At 45.4% G+C, this 14,012-nt stretch overlaps 1 protein-coding gene across 1 annotated transcript in view; it reads right to left on the bottom strand.

Moving 5' to 3' along the window:
• Positions 1–14,012, bottom strand: part of POLE (DNA polymerase epsilon, catalytic subunit) — a 156,562-nt gene that overhangs the window by 128,069 nt on the left and 14,481 nt on the right. Inside the window, exons 7-8 of the mRNA XM_038762449.1 lie at positions 10,528–10,669; positions 2,331–2,411 (exon numbers count right to left, since the gene is read on the bottom strand). Coding sequence (XP_038618377.1) covers positions 2,331–2,411; positions 10,528–10,669 — 223 coding nt within the window. The remainder of the gene's footprint in view (positions 1–2,330; positions 2,412–10,527; positions 10,670–14,012) is intronic.

Here is a 14,012-nt window from a genome sequence, read left to right as displayed (position 1 = left end):
GGCTTCCAGGCTGTCCATCCATCCCCTGGCCCCCTCCTACCTCCCCTCCCTTCTCTCCTTCTCCAGCGCAGCCCGCACCCTCCGCTCCTCCGCCGCTCACCTCCTCACCATAAGGCCTCGTTCTCGCCCGTCCCACCATCGACCCCCGGCCCACGTCCTCCCCCAGGCCTGGAATGGCCTCCCTCTGCCCATCCGCCAAGCTGGCTCTCTTCCTCCCTTCAAGGCCCTGCTGAGAGCTCACCTCCTCCAGGAGGCCTTCCCAGACTGAGCCCCTTCCTTCCTCTCCCCCTCTCCAACCCCATCTTACCTCCTTCCCTTCCCCACAGCACCTGTATATATGTATATATGTTTGTACATATTTATTACTCTATTTATTTATTTATTTTACTTGTACATAGCTATTCTATTTATTTTATTTTGTTAGTATGCTTGGTTTTGTTCTCTGTCTCCCCCTTTTAGACTGTGAGCCCACTGTTGGGTAGGGACTGTCTCTATATGTTGCCAACTTGTTCTTCCCAAGCGCTTAGTACAGTGCTCTGCACACAGTAAGCGCTCAATAAATACGATTGATTGATTGATTATACTCTCCCAAGTGCTCAGTACAGTGCTCTGCACACAGTAAGCGCTCAAATACGATTGAATGACTGAATACCATTGATTGACTGAATGATTCACAGCCTCACAGCTCACCAGCGCTTACGTCCATATCTGTAATTTATTTGTATTAATGTCCGTCTCCCCCCTCCGCACCCCAGACTGTAAGCTTGTTGTGGGCGGGGAATATGCCTGTTTATTGTTACATTATACTCTCCCAAGCGCTCAGTACAGTGCTCTGCACACAGTAAGCGCTCAAATACGATTGAATGACTGAATACCACTGATTGACTGAATGATTCACAGCCTCACGGCTCGCCAGCGCTTACGTCCATATCTGTAATTTATTTGTATTAATGTCCGTCTCCCCCCTCCGCACCCCAGACTGTAAGCTTGTTGTGAGCAGGGAATATGCCTGTTTATCGTTACATTATACTCTCCCAAGCGCTCAGTACAGTGCTCTGCACATAGTAAGCACTCAAATACGATTGAATGACTGAATACCATTGATTGAATGATTCACAGCCTCACGGCTCGCCAGCGCTTACGTCCATATCTGTAATTTATTTGTATTAATATCCGTCTCCCCCCTCCGCACCCCAGACTGTAAGCTTGTTGTGAGCGGGGAATATGCCTGTTTATCGTTACATTATACCTCCCAAGCGCTCAGTACAGTGCTCTGCACACAGTAAGCGCTCAAATACGATTGAATAACTGAATACCATTGATTGACTGAATGATTCACAGCCTCACGGCTCGCCAGCGCTTACATCCATATCTGTAATTTACTTGTATTAATGTCCGTCTCCCCCCTCCGCACCCCAGACTGTAAGCTTGTTGTGAGCGGGGAATATGCCTGTTTATCGTTACATTATACTCTCCCAAGCGCTCAGTACAGTGCTCTGCACACAGTAAGCGCTCAAATATTAATGAATGCTTGAATACCATTGATTGACTGAATGATTCACAGCCTCACAGCTTGGACTCGGCCCCAGAAAAATGAGACAAGCGTCTCCGACCTTATCTTAGTCACTGTGATTAGTTCCTGCTTGTGGGAAGGAGGCCCTGCGGGAGAGGAAAGGGAAGAAGGGAGAACCTCAGGACTGGGAAATTCACCGCTAGCCACTAATAATAATGGCATTTATTAAGCGCTTGCTATGTGCAAAGCACTGTTCTAAGCGCTGGGGAAGTTACAAGATGATCAGGTTGTCCCAAGGGGGCTCACAGTCTTAATCCCCATTTTACAGATGAGGTAACTGAGGCCCAGAGAAGTTAAGCGACTTGCCCAAAGTCACGCAGCTGACAAGTGGCGGAGCCAGGATTTGAACCCATAATAGCAATGATAATAGTGGTATTTATCATCATCAATCGTATTTATTGAGCGCTTACTATGTGCAGAGCACTGTACTAAGCGCTTGGGAAGTACAAATTGGCAACATATAGAGACAGTCCCTACCCAACAGTGGGCTCACAGTCTAAAAGCGCTATTTATTTATTTATTAAGCGCTTACTATGTGCCAAGCACGGTTCTAATCGCTGGGGGAGATACAAGGTGATCAGGTTGTCTCACATGGGACTCACAGTCTGAATCCCCATTTTCCAGATGAGGTCACTGAGGCCCAGAGAAGTGAACTGACTTGCCCACAGTCACACAGCTGACAAGTGGCAGAGCCGGGATTTGAACCCAGGACTTCCGACTCCAAAGCCCGGGCTCTTTCCATTGAGCCACTACTCACGGGTCGCTCCACCAGGTCATCTCGGCGGATGATTTCCGGCGGGTAGGCGCTGCCTCGGAAGCGGACGTTGTACCAGTGTGCCTGTACCGGGGCAAAAATAATAATAATAATGATGATGGTATTTGTTACGTGCTTACTCTATGCCAAGCACTGTGGTAGACACGAGGTAATCAGGCTGTCCCATGGGGGGCTCACAGTCAGTCCCCATTTTACAGACAAGGTAACTGAGGCCCAGAGAAGTGAAGTGACTTGTCCAAAGTCCCACAGCTGACAAGTGGCGGAGCCGGGATTAGAACCCGCGACCTCTGACTCCCGAGCCCGGGCTCTTTCGACTAAACCCCGCTGCTTCTCTAGAAGACACCAAATGGAGTTAACCAGAAACATTTGCGTCGAGATCATTACACTTTCGGCCCTACGCTTCACTCGGGTAATTTGGGGGTCACGAACTCATCGTGGCAAAATGCTGAATAAAGACTCTTGATGGAAGACTAGCTAAAAAAGAAAGAAAGATCGGAAAAAAAAAAAAGAGTTAGGCTAGAGAAAGTAGCAATTCATGGCCCGGATACCAAGCACCTGAGTTCAAGAGGTCAGGCTGAGACTGAGCCCCCTCCTTCCCCTCCCCACAGCACCTGTATATATGTTTGTACATTTTTATTACTATTTTTTTTTACTTGTACATTCATTCATTCAATCGTAATTATTGAGCGCTTACTGTGTGCAGAGCACTGTACTAAGCGCTTGGGAAGTCCAAGTTGGCAACATCTAGAGCTGGTCCCTACCCAACAGTGGGCTCACAGTCTAGAAGTGGGAGACAGAGAACAAAACATAACATATGAGCAGGATAAAATTAATAGAATAAATATGTACAAGTAGAATAAATCAATAAATAGAGTAATAAATACATGCAATCAATCAATCAATCGTATTTATTGAGCACTTACTGTGTGCAGAGCACTGTACTAAGCGCTTGGGAAGTACAAGTTGGCAACACATAGAGACAGTCCCTACCCAACAGTGGGCTCACAGTCTAAAAGGGGGAGACAGAGAAAAAAACCAAACATACTAACAAAATAAAATAAGTAGAATAGATATGTACAAGATAAATAAATAGAGTAATAAATATGTACAAACATATATCCATATAGACAGGTGCTGTGGGGAAGGGAAGGAGGTAAGATGGGGGGATGGAGAGGGGGATGAGGGGGAGAGGAAGGAGGGGGCTCAGTGTGGGAAGGCCTCCTGGAGGAGGTGAGCTCTCAGCAGGGCCTTAAAGGGAGGAAGAGAACGAGCTTGGCGGATGGGCAGAGGGATTGGGGGCATTCCAGGCCCGGGGGAGGACGTGGGCCGGGGGTCGATGGCGGGACAGACGAGAGCGAGGCCTAACGGTGAGGAGATTAGCGGCGGAGAAGCGGAGGGTGCGGGCTGGGCTGGACAAGGACAGAAGGGAGGGGAGGTAGGAGGGGGCCAGGGGATGGATGGACAGCCTGGAAGCCCAGGGGGAGGAGTTTCTGCCTGATGCGCAGATTGATTGGTAGCCACTGGAGATTTCTGAGGAGGGGAGTAACATGCCCAGAGCGTTTCTGCACAAAGACAATCCGGGCAGCAGCATGAAGTCTGGATTGAAGTGGGGAGAGACATGAGGATGGGAGATCAGAGAGAAGGCTGATGCAGTAGTTCAGACGGGATAGGATGACAGCTTGAACGAGCAGGGGAGCCGGTTGGATGGAGAGGAAATGGAAGGTGGCTGTACCCAAGCCCCCAAACGAGAAGGTGGTGAGGATAGTCAGAAATGCGGAATGCCAGTGACACTGTACAATTATACCAACAGAAGCACTCTGGGCATTTGAAAATGAGATTGAGTGAAACAAATACCCACTGACATTCTGGGGTCTCACGTCTCAATCTCCTCCCCCTCGTCCCACCGACCCTAACCCACACAATTCAGTCCAAATGAAATGAAAGGTTCACTAAAGATACACTGGTTTTATTTGGTTTACATGTTTGGTTTTGTTGTCTGTCTCCCCCTTCTAGACTGTGAGCCCGCTGTTGGGTAGCGACTGTCTCTATATGTTGCCAATTTGGACTTCCCAAGCACTTAGTACAGTGCTCTGCACACGGTAAGCGCTCAATAAATGTGATTACATGAATGAATATGTTGCAAACTTGGACTTCCCAAGCACTTCAGTGCTCTGCACACAGTAGGCACTCAATAAATACGATTGAATGAATGAATGAATGAACGAAAGTCAGGACAGCAGGCAGGAGAGCCAAGGAGGTTGAACACAAAAGCAGGAACATTTTGATAGTAATAATACTAATAATGCAAATAATAATAATATTTGTTAAGCGCTTACTATGTGACAGGTACTGTTCTAAGCGCTTTTAGACTGTGAGCCCACTGTTGGGTAGGGACTGTCTCTATACGTTGCCAACTTGTACTTCCCAAGCGCTTAGTACAGTGCTCTGCACACAGTAAGCGCTCAATAAATACGATTGATTGATTGACTGATTGGGGTAGATACCAAATGATCGGGTTGGACCCAGTCCCTGTCCCACTCAGGGCTCACAGCTTTAATCCCCATTTTACAAATACGGTAACTGAGGCCCAGAAAAGTGAAATGATTTGATTGATTGATTGATTGATTGGGGTAGATACCAAATAATCGAGTTGGACCCAGTCCCCGTCCCACTCAGGGCTCACAGTTTTAATCCCCATTTTACAAATAAGGTAACTGAGGCCCAGAAAAGTGAAATGATTTGATTGATTGATTGATTGGGGTAGATACCAAATAATCGGGTTGGACCCAGTCCCCGTCCCACTCAGGGCTCACAGTTTTAATCCCCATTTTACAAATAAGGTAACTGAGGCCCAGAAAAGTGAAATGATTTGATTGATTGATTGGGGTAGATATCAAATAATCGGGTTGGACCCAGTCCCCGTCCCACTCAGGGCTCACAGTTTTAATCCCCATTTTACAAATAAGGTAACTGAGGCCCAGAAAAGTGAAATGATTTGACTGATTGATTGGGGTAGATATCAAATAATCGGGTTGGACCCAGTCCCCGTCCCACTCAGGGCTCACAGTTTTAATCCCCATTTTACAAATAAGGTAACTGAGGCCCAGAAAAGTGAAATGATTTGCAGGCAGCAGATAAGTGGCGGAGCCGGGATTAGAACCCAGGTCCTTCCGTCTTTCAGGCCAGTGCTCTATCCACTAGGCCATGCTGCTTCTTTTGCTATGCCCGGGGGAAAAAAGGGATATTTTAGGAGCAGAGGGAAAACTTAGGGACATCTGGCGAAAACAAGCCTTCCTTTTACGATGAGCGCACCTCCCTGGAAAAGCAGCAATAACAAGCCATTAACAAATAATTGATGAAAAGAAGGGATATTTTAGGAGCAGAGGGAAAATTAGGGACATCTGGCGAAAACAAGCTTTCCTTTTACGAGGAGCGCACCTCCCTGGAAATGCAGCAATAACAAGCCATTAACAAATAATTGATGCACAACTTCTATTCATCCCCCTTTTAGACTGTGAGCCCACTGTTGGGTAGGGACTGTCTCTCTATGCTGCCAATTTGTGCTTCCCAAGCGCTTAGTACAGTGCTCTGCACATAGTAAGTGCTCAATAAATACGATTGATTGATCCCATCAAGCTAAAGGACACCAGAATGTACCAAAACTGTCACATACGTGACAACACGAATTACCAGAAACCATAATTAGCGCATGGAAGGGTTAAGCACTTAGTACAGTGCTCTGCACACATAATGCAACTGAATGAATGAATTTTTAGGGCAAACATTGTGAAACGATAATTAACAATAATTATAATAATAACAACAGTCACAGCGGTATTTATTTAGCACTTACTACGTGCCAGGCTACTGTACTAAGCGCAAGATCATCAGGATGGGCCCAGTCCCTGTCCCACATGGGGCTCCCAGCCTTAATCCCCATTTTCCAGATGAGGGAACTGAGGCCCAGAGAAGTGAAGTGACTTGCCCGAGGCCACACAGCAGACAGGTGGCGGGGGAGGAATCGGAACCCAGGTCCTTCTGATTCCCAGGCCTGTGCTCTATCATCTAGGACACTCTGCTTCTCCAATCCTATTATTAATCAATCAATCTTATTTATTGATTTATTGCTTTCTGTGTGCAGAACACTGAAATAAGCACTTGGGAGAGCACAATACAACAGGGTTGCTAGACGCGCTCCCTGCCCATAACAAGCTTACAGTCTGGAGCAAGTCTAAATCAATCAATCAATCAATCGTATTTATTGAGCGCTTACTGTGTGCAGAGCACTGGACTAAGCACTTGGGAAGTACAGGTTCGTTCATTCAATCGTATTTATTGAGCACTTACTGTGTGCAGAGCACTGGACTAAGTGCTTGGGAAGTAAAAGTTCGTCCATTCATTCAATCAATCGTATTTATTGAGCGCTTACTGTGTGCACAGCACTGGACTAAGCGCTTTGGAAATACAAGTTCGTTCATTCATTCAATCAATCGTATTTATTGAGCGCTTACTGTGTGCAGAGCACTGGACTAAGCGTTTTGGAAATACAAGCTCGTTCATTCATTCAATCAATCGTATTTATTGAGCGCTTACTGTCTGCAGAGCACTGTACTAAGCGCTTTGGAAATACAAGTTCATTCATTCAATCAATCGCATTTATTGAGCGCTTACTGTGTGCAGAGCACTGGACTAAGCGCTTTGGAAATACAAGTTCGTTCATTCATTCAATCAATCGTATTTATTGAGCACTTACTGTGTGCAGAGCACTGTCCTAAGCGCTTTGGAAATACAAGTTCGTTCATTCATTCAATCAATCGTATTTATTGAGCGCTTACTGTGTGCAGGGCACTGTCCTAAGCGCTCCTAATGCTGAAAAGAAAAAACTCCATGCGATTCAAGGGCTGGAGGAAGCGAGGGAGAGAGCCGCCAGCTTGAAACTCCTTCATTCAATCGCATTTATTGAGCGCTTACTGTGTGCAGAGCACTGTACTAAGCGCTCGGGAAGTCCAAGTTGGCAACGTATAGAGACAGTCCCGACCCAACAGCGGGCTCACAGTCTAGAAAATGACGGAGTGTGTTATCCATGGCCATTGAAAACCAAGTTTTCTCCAAACTACGCTGGGGAGAGCAAGGTGGCATCTGGAAAATTGACTGTATATATGTTTGTACATATTTATTACTCTATTTATTTATTTTACTTGTACATATCTATTCTATTTATTTTATTTTGTTAGTATGTTTGGTTTTGTTCTCCGTCTCCCCGTTTTAGACTGTGAGCCCACTGTTGGGTAGGGACTGTCTCTAGATGTTGCCAACTTGTATTTCCCAAGCGCTTAGTAATAATAATAATAATAATGATGGTATTTGTTAAGCGCTCACTATGTGCAAAGCACCGTTCTAAGCGCTGAAAAAAAATAATAATAATGATGGCATTTATTAAGCGCTTACTGCATGCAAAGCACTGTTCTAAGCGCTGGGGAGGTTACAAGGTGATCAGGTGTCCCATGTGGGGCTCCCAGTCTTAATCCCCATTTTCCAGATGAGGTCACTGAGGCCCAGAGAAGTGAAGTGACCTGCCCAAAGTCACCCAGCTGACAAATCGGCGGAGCCGGGGTTTGAACCCATGACCTCGGACTCCAAAGCCCGGGGTCTTTTCCACTGAGCCCCGCTTCTCATCTCACGCTGCTTCTCTCTTAGTCCAGTGCTCTGCACACAGTAAGCGCTCAATAAATACGATTGATGATGATGACTGTGGATGCTCAAATCCACATTTGGGAAAAGCGACTGGCCGGGAAAGCTGTGTTACTTTATTGTCACCTGAAGGTCCCCCTCTAAACTGCCAGCTCCTTGTGGACGGGGACCACGTCCACTAATTCAATTATATTATACCTTCCCAAGTGCTTAGTACAGTACGCAAGGCCCTCAATGAAGTGCTTGGGCAAGTCACTTCTTTGTGTCTCAGGTGTGTAAAATAGGGAATAAGACTGTGAGCCTCATGCGGAACATGGACTACGTCGGACCTGATTACCACGGATTTACCCGGGTGCTTAGTAGTCAGTCAATCATATTTATTGAGTGCTTACTGTGTGCAGAGCACTGTACTAAGCGCTTGGGAGAAGACAATGCAACGCTAAACAGACACGGTCCTTGCAGACATTAATATAAGTAAATTATTCATGGGAGAAGACGCAACACTACACAGACACAGTCCCTGCAGGCATTAATATAAGTAAATTATTCATTCATTCAATCGTATTTATTGAGCGCTTACTGTGCGCAGAACACTGTACTAAGCGCTTGGGAGAAGACAATGCAACGCTAAACAGACACAGTCCCTGCAGACATTAACATAAGTAAATTATTCATTCACTCATTCAATTGTATTTATTGAGCGCTTACTGTGTGCACAGCACTGTACTAAGCGCTTGGGAGAAGATAATGCAACACTAAACGGACACAGTCCCTGCAGACATTAAGTAAATTATTCATTCATTCATTCAATCGTATTTATTGAGCACTTACTGTGTGCAGAACACTGTACTAAGCGCTTGGGAGAAGACAATGCAACACTAAACAGACACAGTACCTGCAGGCATTAATATAAGTAAATTATTCATTCAGTCAGTCATATTTATTGAGCACTTACTGTGTGCAGAGCACTGTACTAAGCGCTTGGGAGAAGACAATGCAACACTACACAGACACAGTCCCTGCAGACATTCATATAAGTAAATTATTCATTCAGTCATTCAATCAATCGTATTTATTGAGCGCTTACTGTGTGCAGAGCACTCTACTAAGCACTTGGGAGAAGACAATGCAACACTAAACAGACATTCCCTGCAGACATTAACATAAGTAAATTATTCATTCATTCAATCGTATTTATTGAGCACTTACTGTGTGCAGAGCACTGTACTAAACGCTTGGGAGAAGACAATGCAACACTAAACAGACACAGTCCCTGCAGGCATTAATATAAGTAAATTATTCATTCATTCAGTCGTATTTATTGAGCACTTACTGTGTGCAGAACACTGTACTAAGCGCTTGGGAGAAGACAATGCAACGCTAAACAGACACGGTCCCTGCAGACATTAATATAAGTAAATTATTCATTCATTCATTCATTCAATCGTATTTATTGAGCGCTTACTGTGTGCAGAACACTGTAATAAGCGCTTGGGAGAAGACAATGCAACACTAAACAGACACATTCCCTGCAGACATTAATATAAGTAAATTATTCATTCACTCATTCAATTGTATTTATTGAGCGCTTACTGTGTGCACAGCACTGTACTAAGCGCTTGGGAGAAGATAATGCAACACTAAACGGACACAGTCCCTGCAGACATTAAGTAAATTATTCATTCATTCATTCAATCGTATTTATTGAGCACTTACTGTGTGCAGAACACTGTACTAAGCGCTTGGGAGAAGACAATGCAACACTAAACAAACACAGTCCCTGCAGGCACTAATATAAGTAAATCATTCATTCAGTCATATTTATTGAGCGCTTACTGTGTGCAGAGCACTGTGCTAAGCGCTTGGGAGAAGACAATGCAACACTAAACAGACACATTCCCTGCAGGCATTAATAAGTAAATTATTCATTCATTCAATCATATTTATTGAGCGCTTACTGTGTGCACAGCACTGTACTAAGCGCTTGGGAGAAGACAATGCAACACTAAACAGACACGGTCCCTGCAGACATTAATATAAGTAAATTATTTATTCATTCATTCAATCAATCGTATTTATTGAGCGCTTACTGTGTGCAGAGCACTGTACTAAGCGCTTGGGAAAAGACAATGCAACACTAAACAGACACAGTCCCTGCAGACATTAACATAAGTAAATTATTCATTCACTCATTCAATTGTATTTATTGAGCGCTTACTGTGTGCACAGCACTGTACTAAGCGCTTGGGAGAAGATAATGCAACACGATATATATATTTCTGTGACTTTAAAAAGCGAGTCAGAATATATGGAATAGCAGTGGGCGGCAGTGGTGGAACTGCCGCCCACTGTTATAGCCCACAGTCCCTACCCAACAGTGTATATATATCGTCTTCTGGCTATTCAGAGCGTCGCCCTATCACCCTCAGAGCCGCAGCACGCTCGCGGGACGTCCTCGACTAGGGTCCGAACGTCACTCGGGACTCACCACGTGAATCTTCAGGTCGATGGACAGACGGATGTGGTAGGGGACGTCGTACTCCCTCATGTCCACGATGTTGTCCATCTGGTCGGAAATCTTCTTAGAGGTCCCTTCTCCCTCGGTCGCCATGCATCCCCCCGTCAGCGCGCTGCAGAAGGAAATGGGCGAGAGGGCTGAACTCTCCCTTTAGGCAGTCTGTCGTACCTATTGAGCGCTTACCGTGCGCAGAGCACCGCTTGGGAGAGGAACGTACAGCAATAAAATGGGCACATTCCCCGTTTACCATCTAGAAAGGGAGACAGACATTAACACAAATAAAACGACAGATACGGACACAACCGGTGTGGGGCTGGGAGGGGGGATGAAGAAAGGAAGCAAGGCAGGGCTGTACGAACGGGAGTGGAATCCATCAATCATATTTATTGAGCGCTTACTGTGTGCAGAGCACTGGACTAAGCGCTTGGGAAGTCCAAGTTGGCAACATATACAGTCCCTACCCAACGGTGGGCTCACAGTCTAAAAGAAAGAAAGGAAGGGCTTACTCAGGGAAGGCCTCTATAATAAGAATAATGATGATGGCATTTGTTAAGCGCTTACTATGTGCCAAGCATTCATTCAATCGTATTTATTGAGCGCTTACTGTGTGCAGAGCACTGGACTAAGCGCTTGGGAAGAACAAGTTGGCAACATATAGAGACGGTCCCTACCCAACGGTGGGCTCACAGTCTAAAAGAAAGAAAGGAAGGGCTTACTCAGGGAAGGCCTCTATAATAAGAATAATGATGATGGCATTTGTTAAGCACTTACTATGTGCCAAGCACTGGACTAAGCGCTTGGGAAGAACAAGTTGGCAACATATAGAGACGGTCCCTACCCAACAGTGGGCTCACAGTCTAAAAGAAAGAAAGGAAGGGCTTACTCAGGGAAGGCCTCTATAATAAGAATAATGATGACGGCATTTGTTAAGCGCTTACTATGTGCCAAGCATTCATTCAATCGTATTTATTGAGCGCTTACTGTGTGCAGAGCACTGGACTAAGCGCTTGGGAAGAACAAGTTGGCAACATATAGAGACGGTCCCTACCCAACGGTGGGCTCACAGTCTAAAAGAAAGAAAGGAAGGGCTTACTCAGGGAAGGCCTCTATAAGAAGAATAATGATGATGGCATTTGTTAAGCGCTTACTATGTGCCAAGCATTCAGTCGCATTTATTGAGCGCTTACTGTGTGCAGAGCACTGGACTAAGCGCTTGGGAAGTCCAAGTTGGCAACATATACAGTCCCTACCCAACGGTGGGCTCACAGTCTAAAAGAAAGAAAGGAAGGGCTTACTCAGGGAAGGCCTCTACAATAAGAATAATGATGATGGCATTTGTTAAGCGCTTACTATGTGCCAAGCATTCATTCAGTCGTATTTATTGAGCGCTTACTGTGTGCAGAGCACTGGACTAAGCGCTTGGGAAGTCCAAGTTGGCAACATATAGAGACGGTCCCTACCCAACGGTGGGCTCGCAGTCTAAAAGAAAGAAAGGAAGGGCTTACTCAGGGAAGGCCTCTATAATAAGAATAATGATGATGGCATTTGTTAAGCGCTTACTATGTGCCAAGCACTGTTCTAAGCGCTGGGGCAGATACGAGGTAATCAGGTTGTCCCACGTGGGGCTCACAGTCTTCATCCCCATTTTACAGTTGAGGTCACTGAGGCCCAGAGAAGTGAGGTGACCTGCCCAAGGTCACACGGCTGACAAGTGGCGGAGCTGGGATTAGAACCCACGACCTCTGACTCCCGAACCCGGGCTCTTTCCACTGAACCACGTGGCTCTATTCACCGCCGCACATCAATTTAAGTACATATCCGTAATTTATTTATTTATATGAATGTCTGTCTACCCCCTCTACGTTGTAAGCTCATTGTGGACAGAGAATGTGACTGTCATATTGTTGTGCTGTAATAATAATAATAATAATGATGGCATTTATTAAGCGCTTACTATGTGCAAAGCACTGTTCTAAGCGCTGGGGAGGTTACAAGGTGACCAGGTTGTCCCACGGGGGGTTCACAGTCTTAAGCCCCATTTTACAGATGAGGGAACTGAGGAACGGAGAAGTGAAGTGACTTGCCCAAAGTCACCCAGCTGACAGTCAGTGGAGCCGGGATTTGAACCCATGACCTCTGACTCCAAAGCACGTGCTCTTTCCACTGAGCCACGCTGCTTCTCCAAGCAGCTTCTTCTGTACTCTCCCAAGCACTTAATACACTGCTCTGCGCACAACTTATTTTATTTTGTTATTCTATTTATTTTATTTTGTTATTCTATTTACATTATTTTGTTATTCTATTTATTTTATTTTGTTATTCTATTTACTTTATTTTGTTATTCTATTTATTTTATTTTGTTATTCTATTTATTTCATTTTGTTAGTATGTTTGGTTTTGTTCTCTGCCTCCCCCCCTTTTAGACTGTGAGCCCACTGTTGGGTAGGGACTGTCTCTATATGTTGCCAATTTGTACTTCCAAAGCGCTTAGTACAGTGCTCTGCACATAGTAAGCGCTCAATAAATACGATTGATGATGATGATGATGAATAAACACAACCGAAGGATTGACTGATTGATAGCGGATGCAAAGGCTGAGCTTGTTTCTCAATTTGAAGTTAATTCCCGGGGATTTTCCCCACGGAACTGCTTGTCCTACTGGGAAAATCCCTGAGGAGAAACCGGCCCCTGAAGAAAGCCCCTCGAAATTGACTTTACATTTCAAAACCAACTGTTGGAAGTCGTGGCACTTTTCCTTTTCCCCCTCCAAGCCTCTATCTGCCAATCTCTAGCACTCATTACAACAATGGTAAGAATAACGATGGCATCTGTTAAGCGCTTACTATGAGCCTGGCACTGTACTAAGCACTGGGGTGAAGCAGCGTGGCTCAGTGGAAAGAGCCCGGGCTTTGGAGTCAGAGGCCGTGGGTTCAAATCCCGGCTCTGCCACTTGTCAGCTGTGTGACTTTGGGCTAGCCTGGAAGCTCCCTGAGGGCGGAGGACAACTCTATCGTACTCTCCCAAGCGTCCAGTACAGAGCTCCGCACTCAAAAAACATGATTGATTGATAAACAATAAATAATGACGGCATATGGTAAGCACTTACTATGTGCAAAGCATTGTTCTAAGCGCTGGGGAGGTTACAAGGTGATCAGGTTGTCTCATGGGGGGGGCTCAGTCTTCATCCCCATTTGACAGATGAGGGAACCGAGGCATAGAGAATAATAATAATGATGATGATGGCATTTATTAAGCACTTACTATGTGCAAAGCACTGCTCTAAGCTCTGGGGAGGTTACAAAGAGATCAGGTTGTCCCACGGGGGGCTCACGGTCTTCATCCCCATTTGACAGATGAGGGAACCGAGGCATAGAGAATAATAATAATAATGATGATGATGATGGCATTTATTAAACACTTACTATGTGCAAAGCACTGTTCTAAGCTCTGGGGAG

The sequence above is a fragment of the Tachyglossus aculeatus genome, chromosome 21, assembly GCF_015852505.1.
Source record: "Tachyglossus aculeatus isolate mTacAcu1 chromosome 21, mTacAcu1.pri, whole genome shotgun sequence".
Classification (NCBI taxonomy): domain Eukaryota; kingdom Metazoa; phylum Chordata; class Mammalia; order Monotremata; family Tachyglossidae; genus Tachyglossus; species Tachyglossus aculeatus.
The sequence above is the reverse complement of the archived record's forward strand: the minus strand, read 5'-3'. Positions and strand labels throughout refer to the sequence as shown.